A 20,283-nucleotide genomic window follows, 5' to 3' on the forward strand; every position below is an offset into this window, starting at 1 on the left:
CTACAGTAAAGTGTTGCTTTTTGCTTAAAAAAGAAAATACATCTTACCTCATGACCATACACACACACACACACACACACACACACACATCCCAACCACAGCCCAACATTTCACAAAACAATGCACTCTTATTAGAATATGCTGTGATGTCTACATTCTATTTAATTTTTTAAGATTCTGGTTGTGACCTATTGAATAAATTTAAAATAAGAAACTGGAGTTTTCCAATATTGCCACAACCTTTGGAATGAAGTATGTGGAAATCCAAACTTTTATTCAAATAAACACAGAAAAATCACATGCGGACTCTATTTGCTGGAAATCAATTTACAGAATTCACAAAACTTAGAAAACTGAGTACAGACATATAAAAGATAGATCCAGTGTGCCATTCCAGTTGTTTCAGGATGTTTCATTAACTTTTTGTTCATTAAAAAATTTAAGGGGAACGCCTGAGGTGGCTTGGCAATTGGGCGTCTGCCTCTGGCTCAGGATGTGGTCCCAGAGTCCCAGATCGAGTCCCACATCAGGCTCCTGCATGGAGCCTGCTTCTCCTTCCGCCTATGTCTCTGCCTTTCTCTGTGTCTCTCATGAATGAATGGATAAGGTCTTTTAAAAAAAAATTCTAGACACTGGTCTGATGTAATGGTATTCTGATAGCTTTAACATCCTTTTTTTTTTTTTTTTAAGCTCTGTAAGTGCAATTTTGAAAACCAGTTGGCATTTGGAAAATCCAACATCCTTTGATGATGAAAACACTCAGCAAACTAGGAATAGAAGGAAACTTATTAAATATGATAAAGATTGTCTATAAAAAACCCGTAACTGGGCAGCCCAGGTGGCTCAGCGGTTTAGAGCCACCTTTGGCCCAGGGCCTGATCCTGGAGACCCGGGATCAAGTCCCATGTCAGGCTCCCTGCATGGAGCCTGCTTCTCTCTCTGCCTGTGTCTCTGCCTCTCTCTGTGTCTCTCATGAATAAATAAATAAAATCTTAAAAAAAAAAAAAACCCACAGCTAACTTGATACTTAATGGTAAAAAACTGCTCCCCTCCCCCTGCCCCGCTAAGGTCAGCAATAAAACTGGTATCTGTTCTCACCATGTCTATTCAACACTGCCCTGGAAGTTCTAGCCACTCAAGAAAAAGGAAAAACATCCATACTGGAAAGGAAGAAATAAAACTATATTTGTTGATGACATGATCTTGTATATGGGAAATCCTAAGGAATCCACCCCCCAAAAAAATCTATTAAAACTGATAGTTCTGCAATTTTGCAGGATACAAGATTTGTATACAAAAATAGATTGTAGGGGATCCCTGGGTGGCTCAGTGGTTTGGAGCCTGCCTTTGGCCCAGGGCGTGATCCTGGAGTCCCGGGATCGAGTCCCGTGTTGGGCTCCCTGCATGGAGCCTGCTTCTCCCTCTGCCTGTGTCTCTGCCCCTCTCTCTCTGTGTCTCTTGTGAATAAATAAATAAAATCTTTAAAAAAATAGATTGTATTTACTAATAATCTGAGACACATTATGAAAACAATTCCATTTGCAATAATATAAAAAAGAATAAAATATGTATCATTTAAAAGAAGTATAAGACTTATCAACTGAAACTACAAAAGATTATTTGAAGATTTAAGTAAATGGAAAGGAATCTGACATCCGTGGGTTAGAAAATGTGATATTGTTAGAATGATAATACTTTCCAACCTTGATCTATGGTTCAATACAATCCCTGTCAAAACCTCAGCTGCCTTTGCAAAAGTTGTTTTTTTTTTTTAATAAGATTGCATTTATTTATTCATGAGAGACACAGGCAGAGGGAGAAGCAGGCTCCATGCAGGAAGCCCGATACGGTCGGTACTCGATCCCGGGTCTCCAGGATCAGGCCCTGGGCCGAAGGCAGTGCTAAACCGCTGAGCCACCTGGGCTGCCCTGCTTTTGCAAAAGTTGATAGGCTGAATCTAAGATTCATATAGAAATATAACGGGATCCAGAATAGCCAAAACAATGTTGGAACGAACAAAGTTAAAGGACTTGTTTCCTGGGTTTTAAAACAACTACAAACACTATGTATGCAAGGCAGTGTGCATAGGGAGTGACCTATAGATCAATGGACCATTATTAAGAACCCAGAAGTGGGCAGCCCGGGTGGCTCAGCGGTTTAGTGCCCGCTTTCAGCCCAGGGCGTGATCCTGGAGACCTGAGATCGAGTCCCATGTCGGGCTCCCTGCGTGGAGCCTGCTTCTCTGTCTGTCCCTCATGAGTAAATAAATAAAATCTTTAAAAAAAAAAAAAAGAACCCAGAAGTAAGTGATTACATTTATGTAAGCAATTGATTTTTGACAATAGTGCCGAAACCATTCAATGGGGAAAGAATAATCTTTTCAATAAATGGTGCTGGGACAACTACCTATTGACATGCAAAAGAATGCCCTTGGACCCCCTTCCTCACACCAAACACAAAAGTTAACTCAAAACAGTTCACATACCTGACCCAAAAGTGGGTGGGCCCAATAGAGGTCAGGAATGAGAACAAGCAACAGGAGGAGGTGGCAGGTGCAGCCATGGTGAGACCTCACTTTTCCATTCTGCTGCTTTTCCTGCCACCACTGACCTCCAAAGATCAGCTACCCTTTGGTGAAGATTTAAAAAAAAAAAAAAAAAGCAAGTAGCAATTGGACAGAAGAATGGCATTGAAATATTTCCAGCAACAAGTGCTTTGGAGGCGTTCAGAAAGGTTTTGAATCGGAGAGTTAAACTGAACTACAAGGGCAGCCCTGGTGGTGCAGCGGTTTAGCGCCGCCTGCAGCCCGGGGCGTGATCCTGGAGACCTGGGATCGAGTCGCACGTCGGGCTCCCTGCATGGAGACTGCTCCTCCCTCTGCCTGTGTCTCTGCCTCTCTCTGTGTATCTCTCATGAATAAATAAATTTTTTTAAAAAATAATAAAATAAACTGAACAGCAAAATGAAACTTGCTGTCTACTTACCACCAAACGCATAAACTGGAAAATGCCCTAGTTTAACTCAGAACAAAATTTTAAAGTCTAATTATTGGGACACCTGGGTGTCTCAGCGGTTGTCTGTCTTTGGCTCAGGCCGTGATCCCTGGGGTCCCGGGATCAAGTCCCACATCCCGGGATCAAGTCCCACATTGCACTCCCTGTAAGGAGCCTGCTTCTCCCTCTGCCTGTGTCTCTGCCCTTCTGTGTCTCTCATGAATACATAAAATATTTTTTTAAGTCTGGTGGGGTTTGTGTGTGTGTGTGTGTGTGTGTGTGTGTGTGTGTGTTTTGTTTGTTTTTTTTAATCAAGCTGTTTCTGAACGTGGCCTTGTTGTCCTTGTCCCAGATGCCAGCCATTGTGGCTGCAGTAAGGAAGCAAAGGAGAGGGCTAGGACTCTGGCCCTGGTGCTGGGTTTTAAGTGAAAGCTACTGAAGAGCCTTGGAAAACTAACAACAGAATGTACTATTCTGTAACTGAGGAGCTACCCCAACTCATAAATGCCAATTTTCCAGTGGGCCCCAAAGGATGTCTATTTTTGGCCACTCCATGAGAGGCCATGGAGCTCTGATTTGTGCTTGGAGGAATCCTGGAAAGTCTAAATCTGTGTCAGCAGTTGCTCCAGTTTGCAACACAGTGCTCTGTCCTTGGGGTAAAAAAGCCTTTACTGGATATTTGGGAACAGATCACAGTAAATGGAAGGCTGATGGTACCACTTATCTGGTGAAGTCCTATCCAGGTTCACAGCTGCCTGTACAGAAAGTCCCTGTTGTTTTTAGATTACAAGAGGGTTCTGACCATAGTTACTTCGCCGCCCATCAGATATCTTGCAAAATATATGAATACGGGGATCTCTGGGTGGCTCAGTGGTTTAGCACCTGCCTTCGACCCAGGGCGTGATTCTGGAGTCCCGGGACTCGAGTCCTGTGTCAGGCTTTTTTTTTTTTTAATTGGGGGTAAGGTTTCCCACATTTGGGGAACTTGCTGGGGTCAGCACACCCCGAGTGTGATGGATAAGCCTCGGCCCTGGAAAACCACCTTCATTACCTTTGGAAAAGACTTCACAAGGTGCCCCAAGTAACACATTCAGGTCTTGCTCCTGTTTGCGGCACCCATCCTGACCAGTGGTTTCTCAACAGCTGTATGTTGTCCACTCCCCGCAAATGGCATTTAATAAACCGTACCCACTATACAGATGAGCAAAAGACAAAGAAACAGCACTAGCATTCCAGAATAAGAATATATTTATTTAAACATGCCAGAAGTCCAGGACAACCCAGCTTCATAATTCAGGACACATTCTGTAACTCCTGTTCTCTCCTCAGAGCAGACTGCTGGAACACACACGCAGGTGAGAAAATACATCTAGTGTAAAAGCAGGTCTTATTTCCAAACTATATATTATACTTTATAACCTCAGTAAGTCAGAAAAACTAACTTTGGGTTTATTTGTGTAACACAGTAAGTCAAAGGTGACTTTAAACAGAAAAAAACATGCAACACGGAATGGTCTCTGCAGGTGGCTCTGTGGGTGTGATGGGGAAAGTGTACACGCCCAGACCTCAGGACCAGTCACACAGCATATTACACAAGTATGACAAGATGTCACAACGAGCATTCGGATGTCATCTGAACTAAAGATATGTGTTATGAAAAGATAATCTGTAACATCTCACAAGTATATGTAAGACAGCTATTCTTGTAGCTACCGTGAGAGCAAATCCCCTAGCTGACAGTAAAAATAGACCTGGGAGGTGCCACAGCCCCAAATCAGGCTCTCTCCTGGCTGACTCCCCTGGATGGTCAGGTAATTCAGGATGCCTTGTGCTGAGCCAAACCTGCCAATGAGCCAAGCTCACGGGTGCTAACAGTGAAGGTCACTTCTAAGCGCACAAAATCACCTTGAATGTGAGAATGTTAACAATTAAAGGCATAACACAGGAAACAGAAGCAGCTTCTGGCCGTTTACCGGCCTTGCTGACAGAAGCTGGGGGGGACGAACGTCTCCTGGTGTATTTGTTGTAAAGGGTCATCGTGCAAGGAGACCCGGTAAGAGCATGACCTGCCCACTGCAGGGCAAGCAATGCTCACCAGGGGCCTGGAGGGCAGCTCCCCACTCCTGCCGTGCCCGGCACCCCTCCCTCCTCCTGCCCCTTCTCCTCCCTGACTTCTCCCGGTTCCCTCTGTGGACTCAAACCCGCCAAGAAGCCACCAAGGAGCTTGTGACAGCAGACACGAAGGACTGCTGCCTCTACCAACACCAGGTGTCAGCTGTGTTGCTGGGAGCGGCCAGGCCAACAGAAGAGGACACAAGTCAGGAGCCATTGCCACGGGGCTGATGGAGTAGGCCACATGAGAGACCCCAGATTGGGGGGGGGGGAGGAAGGGGTCAGCTTGTCCAAGGCAGGAGAAGCCCATCCACCATGGGCCCAGGAGCCGGCAGCCCTGGGAAGCACATTGTGAGAGGTGGTGGCCGCATTTACTATGGCAAGAAACAAGCTGTCCTAAACAACTGACGTGGGGTGGCAGGGATGTCCCTGTCTTCCATAACCCCAAACACTGTTTAGTTGGCTTTCATCCTGTACCAAACGAGAACAGACTTTGCACGAATGTTTTCCTAAATTTCGCTTATGTACCATGCATGTCACACCCAAACCATGCATGTCACACCCAAACTGGCAGCAGCTCTGGGTGAGGCCCACCCAGAGGTTTGCTCTGGCTTTAACTCTGGGTACCAAAAGTTCTGTGACATTAAACCCCACTCTCCCCTCCAACTCTGCAGACAGTGGAGACAGCACAGCTTCATTGACTTCGTTTCTTCTTTGGGAAAAAGGTGTACTTGGTAGGATTAAACTCTTCCCAAATACGTTCAAATTCTTCCAGAAAAAGCCTCACATACTCCTCATCCTCCATAATCAAAACATTTTCTCTGTTGTTCTGGATGGCTTGTGTGGTCCAGTTAAGGGAGCCCGTGATCAGCACCTTCTTGTCCACGATGGCGAACTTGTGATGCATGTAGCCAAGGTCCTGATCATGTCGCACCTGGATGCCTGCAAAAAGGGCAAGTCAGCCTTCGCCATCCCCTCCGGCCACACTGTGGTGTGAGCACCTGAGCTCCTCCTCAAGCGTGGGCCACTTTCTAGCAGCCGCAACTGTGGCTATTTGGTTCCGGTTCAGTAGGAAGCAGGAAGCCTGTCCCGCTCCAGCAGGTGTGGGTGGCACCCCCAGAAGGGACCAGCTCTGCACTCCGGGTGAGGTCTGCCCACCCACACTTCTCGGGATAACCCAACTAGCACGGGCCTGTCAGTGGTCCCGGGAGGAGCCAGCCATGAATCTGGCTGGGGCAACCGCAAGTGGGGTTTCCCTGCCTTCCAGCTCTCGCTCTGGAAACACCACGGTTGCACGGGGGAGGGGGTGCACCTGGAGCAGGAAGACTGCCGGAGAAGCGAGGCCCTGCGGCTTGGGCTGAAGGAGTTCAGCCCTCTTCGCTCCCAGCAGAAGGACCCCTGTCTGCTACAGAAAGGAATTCGCCCTGGCTGCGCCTCCTCGGCTCACCGAAGAGCCTGCTGTCCGCAAGCTCCCCGAGGCCAGGACCCTGGAGACCTGCCCAGCTCACCAACAATCTATCTGCTCAGTGAACAAGACCGTGAGAAATGTGATTTAAAAGAACAGTTTAGGGACACCCAGGTGGCTCAGCGGTTTAGCACCGCCTTCAGCCCAGGGTGTGATGCTGGAGAACTGGGATAGAGTCCCACCTTGGGCTCCCTGCATGGAGCCTGCTTCTCCCTCTGCCTGTGTCTCTGCCTCTCTGTCTCTCTGGTGAATAAATAAATAAAATCTTAAAAAAAAAAAAGGCGAAATACCGTTGTCCTCCTCTAGCCCTCTGCGTCAGCCTGACCGTGGCCTTGTGCGCATGCCTGCTCCTATGACACACTGCCCAGAGTCGGCCAGCAAGTGGGCTGGCAGATTTGGTTTTTGAGTTGGCTCTTGATTTCCTGGGTGCTGACTGGGCCGCTGTCATTTCAGTCTGCAGTCGTCAAAAACTCAACTGGCTGGGCTACGTTCCCTGCTCTACCCGCCACAGGCTTTCCCCACAGTGTCCCAAGGCCAACATGGGTCATGAAAATGAGGGTAAGGACAAGGGCTCGTGGCTTCCCCGGGGTCACCGGGCAGGCCCCCAGATCTCCCTCCACTAGCTGGGAAGACACAGCCTGCTCACTCCCCGGGGCTCACATCCGGGTATCCAGCATAAGAACCCCCTGCACAGAAGCCCAGCCCCCGGGGGAGGGCAGCTGTTCCTTACAGATGGCCCCGGGGTCTCTCCAGGGTAAAACTCTCCCGACCTCACAAGGCCACGTGGGCCATACGCGGGGTCTCCCCCATCCTCAGGCCCCTGCAGTATCCGCCCTTAGCATCCCCACCACAGCCTAAGGCCCGGGTCAGAGCAGGCGCCGGGCTGGGGGCCTGACGCCGCTCCCCCGAGGGCTCCCCGGCCCTGAGCCCCGAGCCTGGGCTCCGGCCTCCGCGGCCTCGCTTACCTGCCTTGCGGAGCAGGCCGATCTGCGAGCCGTTCAGGGCCATGTAGTCGCAGTCGGTGATGACCCGGACGCGCACCCCGCGCTGGTGCAGCAGCTGCACCGCGCGGCCCAGCTGCGGGCTGGAGAAGGCAAAGAGGCAGAGCTCGAGGCTGGCGCGGGCGGCCAGCAGGGCGCGCAGCAGGCGGCTGAGCGAGCTCTCGCCGTGGGGCAGGCTGCACCGGCAGCAGGCTGGGGGCCCCGACGGCGCCTCCCCCGGGGCCTGCAGCAGGGCCTCGGTGCAGGTCACCTGCGACGGGAAGAAGAGCACCTGGCGCCGCGGCGGCCTCTGCTGCTGCCGGCGCCCGGCCCGCAGCCAGCACAGCACGGAGGGCAGCGCCTCCAGGGCCAGCGCGAGGCCCACGGCCGCCACGGCCGCCGCCGGCCACCGGAACCGCTCCATGCCGCCTCGGCCCGACGACGACCCGCGGCCCCGCCGCCCACCGCGCCTGCGCGGCCGACGGCCCCGTACTCCTCCCCCCACAACCGCCCGCGACAGCGCGTCCGACCCCGTCCTACACACACACACACACACACACACACACACACACACACACACACACACTGCCCATCACGCATGCGCGCCGCCAGCCCTGTGCATCGCCCCTGCCAACTGCGCCTGCGCAGCCCCTGGCACGTGAGCTCGCCCCTCACCCTCCGCCCACCGCGCCTGCGCCCCCCGCAGCCACGTGCGCCCAACCTTTCCCCACCCCTCCCCCCGCCATGCGTGAGCTCCTGCCTCCCGCGCCGCTCGCGCCTCTGCCGGCCTCCCCGTCCGTCTGCGCAGCCGCCGGCCGCGTGCGGAGGCCCGTGCTCGCGTGGCCGCGCTGAGGTCCGCGCACCGCCCGCCGACGCCGACGCCGCCGACGCCTCCCGCTCCCCGCGGGGCCGCGAGAGCCCAGGCCGTCGCCCCTCCGAGGGCGGGAGAGGCTGCTGACTCGGTGCACGCCTTCCCTTCCGCCCGGGCTGCGGCCTGAGACGCGCGCTGTGTTCCAGGAGCCCCTCGCTGGTGGAGGGCCTCAGGCCGCCGTGTCGCAGACCGTGGGACGGCCCACGCCCGGCTTTTGGCCCCTGTATTTCTGCCGCCTCTCCCAGTATCAGCTTGGCATCGGAGGGCGCCTGTTCTGCTCTAAGCACAGACCTAGTGAAGACCGGGAAGCCCTTGGTCGCACCTTAGCGAGCCCCAGCCCCGCTGTGCACCGCTTGGGAGGAGAGAGAGGAGAGAAGACAGTGTAAGAATTTCTTGTCTATTTTTTCCTTTCCTGAATCCTGGGCAGGACTTTGCATGGTTAATTTGAAGAGTATCGGTGGTCTCCAGAAGGAAGTGATAACTCCCCTACAGTCTCCTCCTTGTACCAGCTGATGGTCTCTGCATGACTTGGCAGCTCTTAAAAAACATACCCCCAAATTGGGGAGAAGGAGCTGATGTGAGTAACCTTGGAAAATCATGTAAGGCAAACACAAAAGGAACTGCTCATAAACACTGCACTCTGGTTGGTCCATTGATTTCCCGACGGCGGGACTGCCTGTAGCACCCCGGGACTGAATGGATCAAGAAACGTTGGCAGCTGGTAGCCTGAGCCAGGGTTCTCTCTGTTGCATAGGGTAGGAGATGAGATGCCTGCGGTACTGGAGTGGAGTCAGAGATACCACAGTGAAGTCATGTTTAGCTCAGTATGTATATTAACATACATCACAGGTCAGGTTTGACATACATGTGCCACATACCTCAGTCCCCTCAGAGGCCAAGACACCCCAGCAGCAATGAGCATACCTAGCTCCCAGATCATTTATTTTTTTTAAGATTTTTAAAAATTTATTTATTCATAGAGACACAGAGAGAGAGAGGTGCAGAGACACAGGCAGAGGGAGAAGCAGGCTCCATGCAGGAAGCCTGACATGGGACTCGGTCCCGGGTCTCCAGGATCACACCCCGCGCTGCAGGCAGTGCTAAACCACTGAGCCACTGGGGCTGCCCCAGGTCTTCATTTCTTTTTTTTTATTTATTTTTATTTTTTTAAACATTCAAGTTTATTTTTTTATATAAATTTTTATTTATTTATGATAGTCCACAGAGAGAGAGAGAGAGGCAGAGACACAGGCAGAGGGAGAAGCAGTCTCCATGCACCGGGAGCCCGACGTGGGATTCGATCCCAGGTCTCCAGGATCACGCCCTGGGCCAAAGGCAGGCGCCAAACCGCTGCGCCACCCAGGGATCCCCAGGTCTTCATTTCTAAACACCATTCTCCAACCAAAGGAACCAGGACTCCTTGAAGAAATAACTGGTTTTAGGGTTGGGCAGGGAAACGGTAAGATGTGTTTCAGGTATCTTCTATTACCAGAAAGTGAGGATGAGGCATGGAGACATGACCGCAGGACACAGGGGTAACAGAAAAGAACTCTTAGTGGCCAAAACTGGAGCAAGTTGAGAAATAAAGTAAATAATGCAGTATTGGTTATAACCCAAGTACAAGACAAACATGCACGACTCCATGCTGATATAAGTAAATGACATTTTAATAAAGAAACGAGAGATTTGAGTCTTCTTTACAGAAGAATTCCAAATAATATAAGTAGATGTTCCCTGTCACAGGAGGTAGACCTAAATCTCCCCGCCCCTTTGGAGGCTAGACTTAGTGATTATAGTAGGGAAAGGGGAAAAATAGAGTTTACATGGAGAAACTTCGTAAACACTGCCTCAACCACTAACATAGCCAGAGATGTGTGAATGTTACATACCCCCAATATGAAATTTTTTTGGTTTTTTTTTGGGGGGGGAGTTGTTTTGTTTGTTTTTTTATGGAGAGAGAGCGAGCATGGGGAGAAGGAGTGGAAGAGGAGAATCTCAAGCAGACTCCCTGCTGAGGGTGGAGCCTGAAGTGGGGCTCGATCTCACCACTCCAAGATCATGACCTGAGCTGAAATCAAGAGACACTTAATGGACTGAGCCACCCAGGTGCCCCTCCCGTGAGATGACTGATAAGAAGGGCACTTCAACTCTGTGGTGGTCCTTCCCAAAGCTCATGAGCCCAGATCAATCACGAGGAAAAAACATCAGAAATCCAGATTGAAGGACATGCTATCACATTGTGCAGGATATCTGGCCAAGGACATGAAAAAAGGGAACAATTTAGAAACTTGTAACAGACCAGCAAAGACTGGGGAGACCTGACAACTGAATGCAATGTGGTGCCCTGGCCTGGGTCCTGAAACAGAAAGATAAGGCTACTGGGAAAAGTGGTGAAATCTGAATAAAGTCAAATTTAATTAATAGTAATATACCAATGTCAGTTTCTTCACTTTGACAAATGTATGATAGTGATGTAAGGGAAACCAGATGAGTATATGCAAAGTATATGCAAACTCTCTGTGTCCCTTTGAAACTTTTCAGTAAATCCCAAAGTCTTCCAATTAAAGTTTATTAAGAATATCAAACTTCGAGAGCACCTGGGTGGCTTAATGGTTGAGCATCTGCTTTCGGCTTAGGTCGTGATCCTAGGGTCCTGGAATCAACTCCCACATCAGGCTCCCCCTAGGGAGCCTGCTTCTCCCTCTGCCTATGTCTCTCCCTCTCTCTGTGTGCCTCTCATGAATAAATAAATAACATCTTTAAAAATAAAAAAAAATTGGGCAGCGTGGGTGGTTCAAGTGGTTTAGTCCCACCTTCAGCCCAGGGTGTGATCCTGGAGACCCGGGATTGAGTCCCACATTGGGCTCCCTGTATGGAGTCTGCTTCTCCCTCTGCCTGTGTCTCTGCCTCTGTCTCTCTGTGTGTCTCTCATGAATAAATAAATAAAATCTTAAAAAAAAAGATAAAAGGCTGAGTGAAAAAGACAAAAATTAAAAATTAAAATATCAAACTTCCATCTTCCATCTCATCAAGCTATCCTACTCCTAAATATCACCCAAGAGAAATGAAAGCCTATGTCTATGTATCTACACAAAGACTTGTACATAAATAGTCACAGCAGGTTTATTCATAATAAACCAAACCTTGATACAACACAAATGTCCATCATCAGGTAAATAACCAAAACTTCACCTATCTATACAATGGAATACTATTAAGCAATAAAAAGACATAAACTACCGGTATATATACTACAACATTGATGAATTTCAAGAAGGCTGAGTGAGGGCAGCCCCAGTGGCTCAGCGGTTTAGCGCCGCCTTCAGCGCAGGGTGTGCTCCTAGAGACCTGGGATCGAGTCCCACATCAGGCTCCCTGCATGGAGCCTGCTTTCTCCCTCTGCCTGTGTCTCTGCCTCTCTCCTCTCTCTCTCTCTCTCTCTCTCTCTCTCTCTCTCTCTCTCTCTGTGTGTGTGTGTGTGTGTCTCCATGAATAAATAAATAAAATATTAAAAAAAACTATTAACTTTAGCAGGAGTTAAAAGAGGCATTAAATACCACTAGTATTGAACAGGACATCCTTAAGAGTTACAATTGGAGGAATTTAGGAAGGATGCTTAAGTAATCATGCAATACTCTGAACAAATGCTCTAGACAGTCTGTTCTTCGAGAAGTGTTAAGTATTGAAACCCTCGTCTCTCTTCAAACACAAGGAGAAGGCTCAAGACCCATAATGTTTTCTCTCTCTCCGTCTGTGTACAAAACTGCAAAAACGCAAAAGCAGACTGAGTCAGCAAGCCTGCACACGCTCCGCTGCCTTCCATGTCCTCTGCGCCCTCATGGGAGTCAGTCTTCAAAAGCGGCACTGTTCTCAGGTGAAAAAGCCCACAACTGTCCCTAAAAACGAATCAAAAAAAAGTTTCTTATCAAAATAAGTTTCACTATGTGTTCGAAATTCAAATTACAGATTCCTAGGAAATGAAGACTAACACTTCTGCTGGGTTCCACCTGCCAAGGGGCCAGTCAGTAGCCCAGAAGACAACTGGTAAACTTCCCTTTTGAACAGGACAGCAGTTTTCCCAGGGAATGTCAGTCCCCAGAAAATAACATCATCCCCAAGATGAGGCGCGCAGTGGGGAGTCATCTTTGCCCCACATTTATCCTTGACCCGTGTGACCTTGGAGTCCCCTCCCACTCTGAGAGGATGACCAGAACACAGGGCTGGCAGTTTAAGGGCTCCACTGTCATCCAGGGAATTCTTCCTGTCACCTTCCTCTCAAACAGATTTACCTTTAATTTTGTTTTGTTTTGTTTTGTTTTTTAGGGACGCCTGGGTGGCTCAGCAGTTGAGTGCCTGCCTTTGGCTCTGAGCGTGATCCCGGGTTCAAGGATCGAGTCCCACATCGGGCTTCTTGTGGGGCGCCTACTTCTCCCTCAGCCTTTGTCTCTGCCTCTCCCTCTCTGTCTCTCATGTATATAAATTATAAATATAATATAAATAATCTTCTTCATGAGAGACACAGAGAGAGAGAGAGACAGAGACACACACAGGCAGAGGGAGAAGCAACCTCCATGCAGGGAGCCCAATGTGGGACTTGATCCTGGGATTCCGGAATCACATCCTGAGCAGAAGGTCAACGCTCAACCACTGAGCCACCCAGGTGTCCCATCCTTTAAATATTTTTAATGGATGAGCTATTCCCCAAAGTTGAACAAGATGTGAAGCACACATGTGTAGACACTCAAGAGATGTCTTTGGAATAAATGAGTGGGATCTCATCAACTCCAAACACTACCTTTGAGAGGAGCATCGAAAATCACTAAAGCAACTGAAACTTTCACACCACAGAGAACTGGCCTCACTGGTGTCATTTTTTTTTAAATATTTATTTATTTATTTATTTATTTATTTATTTATTTATTTATTTATTTATTTATTTATTTATGATAGACACACACACACACACACACACACACACAGAGGCAGAGACACAGGAGGAGGGAGAAGCAGGTTCCATGCCAGAAGCCCGATATGGGACTCGATCCCGGGACTCCAGGATTGCGCCCTGGGCCAAAGGCAGGTGTTAAACTGCTGAGCCCCCCAGGGATCCCCACTTGTGTCATTTTTTAAAATTTAGGTTAAAATACACATAAAATAGGGGCATCTGCCTGGCTCTATCAGTGATGCGTGCAACTCACTGGGTGGAGAGTTTATTTTAAAATAAAACCTTAAAAAAATACATAAAATCTACTATCCCAACTATTTTTAAGTGTACAGTTCAGCAGGATTAAAGGTGTTCACACTGTTGTGCATCCATCACCAGCATCCATCCCCATAACTCTTTCCGTCTTGGAAAACTGAAATTCCATGCCTATTAAATATTAACTCTCCATTCTCTCCTTCTCCCAGCCCTGGCAACCACCATCCCACTTTGCCTCTATGATTTTGACTACTTGAAGTACATCGTATAATTGGAATCCTACAGGATTTTTCTTTTTGTGATTAACTCATTTCATTTAAAATAATGTCCTCAAATTCATCCATGTTATGTTACAGAATTTCCCTCCTTTTTATGGTGAATAATATTCCATTGCATGGATATGACATATTTTGTTTAGCCATTCATCAGTCGATGGACAATTGGGTTGCTTCCATGCTTTAGTTGTTACAAATAATGCTGCTTGGAAGATGAAGTACAAATATCTCTTTGGCACTCTGCTTTCCACTCCTTTTGGTATATACCCATAAGTGGAATTGCTGGGTCCTAGGGTAATTCTATTTTTAATTTTTGGAGGAACCTCCATACTGTTTTCCACAGTGGCTTCACCATTTTACACTCTCACCAATGGTGCACAAAGGCTCCAATTTTCCCATATCCTCATTGACACTTAATTCCTGTTTTCTTCATAGTAGCCATCCTGATGGTGTGAGATGATATTTCATTGTACTATTGATTTGTATTTCCCTAGTGATTAGTGATGTTTGTATCTTTTCATGTGCTTGTTGGTTACTTATATATCTCTTCTGGAGGAATGTCTAGCCAAATATTTTGCCCATTTTTGAATTGGGTTGTTTCACTGTTGTTGAATTTTATGGTTCTATATATACTCTGGATATTAATCCCTCATCAGATATTTTTTTCCCATTCTGTGGCTTGCCTTTTTACTCTGTGGATAGAATCTTTTGATGTAGAAAATTATAAAATTTTGATGAAGTCCAATTTGTCTATTTTTCTTCTGTTACCTGTACCTTTGGTGTCATATCCAAGAAATCATCACCAAATTCAAAATCAAGAAGCTTTTGCCCTCTGTTTTCTTCTAAGAATTTCTCTGTTTTAGCTCTTACATTTAGGTCCTTGATTCATTTTGAGTTAATTTTTTAGTTATTATTCGTGAGGGACGGAGAGAGAGGCAGAGACATAGGCAGAGGGAGAAATAGGCTCCCTGCAGGGAGCCCAATGCAGGACTCGATCCCAGGACCCTGAAATCAAGACTTGAACCAAAGGCAGATAGATACTCAACCACTGAGCCACCCAAGTGCCCCTGAGTTAATTTTTTATGTGGTGTTATGTAAGGGTTCAATTTTGTTCTTTTGCATATGGATATCCAATTTCCCCAGAACCATTTGTTGAATAGAACGTGCTTTCCCCCACTGAATGGTCTTGGCACACTTATCAAAAATTACTTGACCATATTTGTGAGAATTTTGGGGGGCTCTCTATTCTATTCCACTAGTCTATATTTCTATCTTCATGCCAATACCATACTTCTGATTATGTATTTTTGTAGTAAGTTTCAAAATCAGAAAGTGTGAGTCCTCCAGTTGTGCTCTTTTTCAGGGTTGTTTTGGCTATTTGAAGTCCCTTGAGATGCCATATGATTTTTTTTATGGGTTTTCCTATTTCTGGGGGAAAAAGCCCCCACATTTTTGGGATTTTGATGTGGATTGCATTGAATCTGTAGATTGCTTTGGGTAATACTGATATTTTAACAATATTAAGTCTTCCAATCCATGAACATGGAATGTTTCCACTTATTTATGTCTTCTTTAATTTCTTTCAGCCATGTTTTGTAGCTTTTGTTATATAGGTTGTCACCCCCTCAGTTAATTATTTTATTCTTTATGATGTTATTATAAATAAAATTGTTTTTGTAATTCCGTTTTCAGATTGTTCGTTGGGTATAGAAATGCAATTGCTTTTTGTGTGATTTTGTATCCTATAACTTTGCTGAATTCGTTTATTAGATCTAACAGCTTTTTAGTGAAGTCTTTAGGGTTTTCTATATATAAGAGCACTTTACCTGCAAACAGAAATAATTTTACTACTTCTTTTCCAATTTGAATGTCTTTTCTTTTTCTTGCTTAATTGCTCTGGCTAAACCTTCTAGTACTGTGTTGAAGATAATTGGTCAAAGTGGGTATCCTTGCCTTGTTCCTAATCTTAGAGGAAAAGCTTTCAATCTTTTACAACTGAGTACTGTTTGCCACAGGATTTTCATACATAGGTTTTTAAATACATATTATTTATAATAATTGTATATTATTTTATATTTACTAATTTTATTACTTTCATTTTTATTTGAGTTTTTTAAATCATGTAAGAGTGTTAAATTTTGTCAAGTGCTTTTTCTGCATCAATTGAGATGACCATGTGGTTTTTCCTTCATTTTATTGACACAGCATATTACACTAATTGTCTTATGTTGAACCATCCTTGTATCCCAGAATAAATCCCATTTGGCCATGATGTATAGTCCTTTTAATATGCTATTTGTACTTTGTTGGGGATTTTTGCATCAATGTGTGTAAGGGATATTGGTCTGTAGTTTTCTTGTAGTCTTTTCTGGCTTTGGTGTCAGGGTTTTGATGGCTCATAGAATGTGTTAGGAAGTATTCTTTCCTCTTCAAGCTTTTGGAAAGTTTGAAAAGATATGGTATTAGTTCTTTCAATGTTCTGTAGAAGTCACCAGTAAAGCCATCATCTCCAGGAGTTTTCTTTCTTAGGAGATTTTTTTTTTATTATTACCCATTCAATCTCCTCATAGGTCCATTCAGATTTTCTATTCTTCATTATTTTGTCTTAGTAGCCTTGTGTTTCTAGGAATTTGTCCATTTCATCTAGGTTATCCAATTTGTTGGCACACAGTTGTTCATAGTACTCTCTTATAATCCTTTTTATTTCTGTAGACCAGGGAGTAATGTCACTTTCATTTCTGATTTTAGTAATTTGAATCTTCTCTCTTCTTTTTAGTCCGTCTAGCTAAATGTTGGACAATTTTGTTAATCTTTTTAAAGAAATAATTTTTGGTTTCATTGATTTTCTCTATTGTCTTTCTATGCCATATTTCATTTACCTCAGCTTTTTTTAAATCCATGGGATACAGTGAAGGAAAAAGGAAAGACACAAAAAGGAAGGAACAGCTTGATCTCTCTTGTTCAGCTCTCAGCTTCCCTGTGAAGTGAGGGGCCTTCCTGCACTCTCCAAATCAACATTGCACTTTTATCTCTCACTAGTCTCTCTCATTTTAGTCATAGTAAATAGTCTCACTTGTCTAAGTTTATTGTTCAACTTTCTCACAAGATGGTAAATTTCAAAAGAGCAGGGAGCTGTATATCTAGCCCCCCCCCCAGAATAATATGTAGTATATCTTAGGCACTCAAAAATATTAATGAAGGAATTAAATCAACAAGAAAAAAGAAAGGAAAATAAAGAGGAAGTAGACAGTGGCCCACATGAAAAAGGACAGAAGAGAGAATAAGCGACTACTCATGTCACTCAAGTCACCAAACCCTCAGCTGGCCCACAAATCATTCCCTACTAAAAAGTTCAAAAGGATGTTTTGAAAGAACTATGCTTACTATGTATTCCACATACTGCAAAACCTTGTTAGATTGAAAGTAAGAACATCAATTGCATTTTACACATATTGCTATTTCAACTGAAAAGTGGGTAAGGGGGGATCTCTGGGTGGCTCAGTGGTTTGACGCCTGCCTTCAGCCCAGGGTGTGATCCTGGAGTCCCGGGATCGAGTCCCACATCGGGCTCCCTGCATGGAGCCTGCTTCTCCCTCTGCCTGTGTCTCTGTCTCTCTCTCTGTGTGTGTCTCTCATAAATAAATAAAATTTAAAAAAAAGTGGGGAAGAAAAAAATAACATTCTCATGGGGGGGAATATTGTAATTGAAAACTTACTCAAATAAGTAGGTTTGTCAACATAAAACATTAATATATTATTTTTTATTTTTATTTTTAAAAGGATTTTATTTATTCATTAGAGACACAGAGAGAGGCAGAGACACAGGCAGGGAGAGAAGCAGGCTCCTCACAGGGAGCCTGATGCAGGACTTGATCCCAGGACCCCAGGATCACACCCTGAGCCAAAGGCAGATGCTCAACCTCCTGAACCACCCAGGCATCCCAAAACATTAATGTTTTAAATCTGCTTTTATCTATATTCTTTCTTTCCTTCTGCCAGCTTTGGGTTTAACTTGTACTTTTTCAGTTCCTTACGTTGCAAAGTTAAATTTTTGATCTGAGATCTTTGTTTTTGAGTTGTTTTTAAATATAAGCATTTATATCTACAAATTTCCTGAATACTGCCTTTTGCTGTATCCCATGTTTTGGTATATTGTGTCTTGGTTTTCATTCACCTCTAAGTATTTTCTGATTTCCCTTGTGAGTCCTCCTTTGATCCACTGTTATTTAAGGGCACCTGAGTGAGTGGCTCAGTCAGTTACGTGTCTGACTCTTCTCAGTTCAGATCTTGATTTCAGGGTCATAAATTCAAGCCCCATGTTGAGCTCCACACTGGATGTGAAGCCTACTTAAAAAAAATTTTTTTAATTGAAAGCAGGGTGCCTTGGGATCCCTGGGTGGTTCAGCAGTTTCGCGCCTGCCTTTGGCCCAGGGTGCGATCCTGGAGTCCCGGGATCGAGTCCCACGTCGGGCTTCTGGCATGGAGCCTGCTTCTCCCTCTGCCTGTGTCTCTGCCTCTCTATCATAAATAAATAAAAATAAAATCTTAAAAAAAAAAAAAGAAAGAAAGCAGGGTGCCTGAGTGGCTCATTCAGTTGAATGCCTGATTCTTGGCTTCAGCTCAGGTCATGTTCTCATGGGATATGAGATCGAACCCCACATCAGGCTCCATGCTTAGTGGGAGTCTGCTTGAGGATTCTCTCTGTCCCTTCCCCCACTCAAGTGCTCTCTAAAATAAATCAATCTTTAAAAAATTAAAAGCATGTTGGTTAACTTCTACAATTTTGTGTATTTTCCAGTTTTATGCTAACTTTATCCCATTGTGGTCAGAGAAGATACTTTGTATCTTTTAAAATCTACTGAGATCTAAAAAAAAAAAAAATCTTCAAAAAAAATCTGAGATTAAAAATCTACTGAGATTTAATTTGTGGCCTCACATATGGCCTATCATGGCAAATGATCCAAGTGCACTTGAGAAAAGGATATGGGCCACTATTGTTGAGCCGAATGCCCAGGATCTATGTTTATTGAGATCTTTATTTCTCCACAGGGCTTTGAGGTGCTGATGGTGTCATTTCACCTACCTTGCAGGACTCCCATTAGCACTTTGTGCAGATAAAGTCTAGTGGTCACAAACTGCCCCCCCCTTTTATCTGGGAATGTCTTGATTTCTCCCCAACTTTTGAACAGTTTTGCTGGATACAGGGCTCTTGGTTGACAGGGTTTATTTCTTGGATTTTTATTTTATTTTTGCTTTAGCGCTTTAAGTATATATGGCATACTGTCTTCTAGTCTCTTTTTTTTTTTTAAGATTTTATTTATTCCTCAGAGAGAGAGAGAGAGAGAGGCAGAGACAGAGGGAGAAGCAGGCTCCCTGTGGGGAGCCCAATGCAGGACTCGATCCCAGGACTGGGATCATGCCCTGAGCCAAAGGCAGGTGCTCAACCACTGAGCCACACAAGCATCCCTAGCCTCTGACATTTCTTTTTTTTTTTTTATTTTTTTTTTTATTTATTTATGATAGTCACAGAGAGAGAGAGAGAGAGAGAGAGAGAGAGAGAGAGAGAGAGAGGCAGAGACACAGGCAGAGGGAGAAGCAGGCTCCACGCACGGGAAGCCCGACGTGGGATTCGATCCCGGGTCTCCAGGATCGCGCCCTGGGCCAAAGGCAGGCGCCAAACCGCTGCGCCACCCAGGGATCCCTGCCTCTGACATTTCTGATGAGAAATCTGTACTCTTAGTGAAGATCTCTGATTTGTCTCACTTTTGTTGCTTTCAAGGTTTGCTCTTCGTCTTTTGGAAGTTTGATTAGAATGGGTTTCAGGGTGGTTGAGTTCATCTTACTTGGGAATTTTTGAGCTTGTGTATTTATGTTCCTGTCTTTCATTAAATTTGGTTAGTTTTCAGCCATTCTTTCTTTCAGTGTTCTCAGGCCCTTCCTTTCCCGGGACTCACATGATGTGCATGTTGATCCTTTTGTTGGTGTCCCATAGTTCTCTTAAGAGTTCTGTCCACTGCTCTTCAAATTCTCTGTTCCTTAGCCTCGATGATGTCCACTGTTTATCTTCAAGTCCACAAATTCTTTCTGCCTGCTCAAATTGGCCTCTTATAAATTCATTTCAGTTGTAGTTTTTTTTCTTTTTTTAGTTGTAGTTTTCAACTCTGAAACTTTTTTAGGTCTTCTTTATATTTTCATTTTGCTCACACATTTTCTTGGCTTTCTTCACATCTCCCTGTAATTGTGATTTTAAGACAGTTGTTTTAAAGTCTTTGTTTAGGGACACCCGGGTGGCTCAGTGGCTGAGCATCTGCCTTCGGCTCAGGGCGTGATCCTGGAGTTCCAGGATGGAGTCCCACATCAGGCTCCTGCATGAAGCCTTCTATTCCT

The 20,283-nt window shown here is 45.6% G+C and overlaps 1 protein-coding gene and 1 pseudogene across 1 annotated transcript; one reads left to right on the forward strand and one right to left on the reverse strand.

The window, feature by feature from the left end:
• The first annotated feature begins 2,696 nt into the window (after positions 1–2,696).
• LOC129496889 (S-formylglutathione hydrolase-like) lies at positions 2,697–4,352 on the forward strand (annotated as a pseudogene).
• Positions 4,353–5,773: 1,421 nt separating this feature from the next.
• Positions 5,774–9,939, reverse strand: PLD6 (phospholipase D family member 6). Its single transcript, XM_055305251.1, has 4 exons — positions 9,911–9,939; positions 8,744–8,773; positions 7,536–7,654; positions 5,774–6,047 (listed from the first exon to the last, which is right to left on the reverse strand). Exons 1-4 carry the CDS (start codon positions 9,937–9,939, stop codon positions 5,800–5,802), a joined length of 426 nt encoding a protein of 141 aa, XP_055161226.1. The 3' UTR covers positions 5,774–5,799.
• Between the last annotated feature and the right edge of the window lie 10,344 nt (positions 9,940–20,283).

Source organism: Nyctereutes procyonoides, unplaced genomic scaffold (genome assembly GCF_905146905.1).
Source record: "Nyctereutes procyonoides isolate TBG_1078 unplaced genomic scaffold, NYPRO_anot_genome, whole genome shotgun sequence".
In the NCBI taxonomy this organism is placed as follows: Eukaryota; Metazoa; Chordata; class Mammalia; order Carnivora; family Canidae; genus Nyctereutes; species Nyctereutes procyonoides.

What these genes read in the sequence shown, in the direction of transcription:
- PLD6 (XM_055305251.1), bottom strand. Translation starts at nt 9,939, where the DNA reads ATGTCTCCATGCCTCATCCTCACTTTCTG. An exon ending in TGCCTCATCCTCACTTTCTG is followed by an intron (nt 8,774 to 9,910) that starts GTAATAGAAGAT and finishes TCTCCTCCCAAG; the next exon opens with CGGTGCACAGCGGGGCTGGG. An exon ending in CGGCCTGCTCCGCAAGGCAG is followed by an intron (nt 6,048 to 7,535) that starts GTAAGCGAGGCC and finishes CCCTTTTTGCAG; the next exon opens with GCATCCAGGTGCGACATGAT.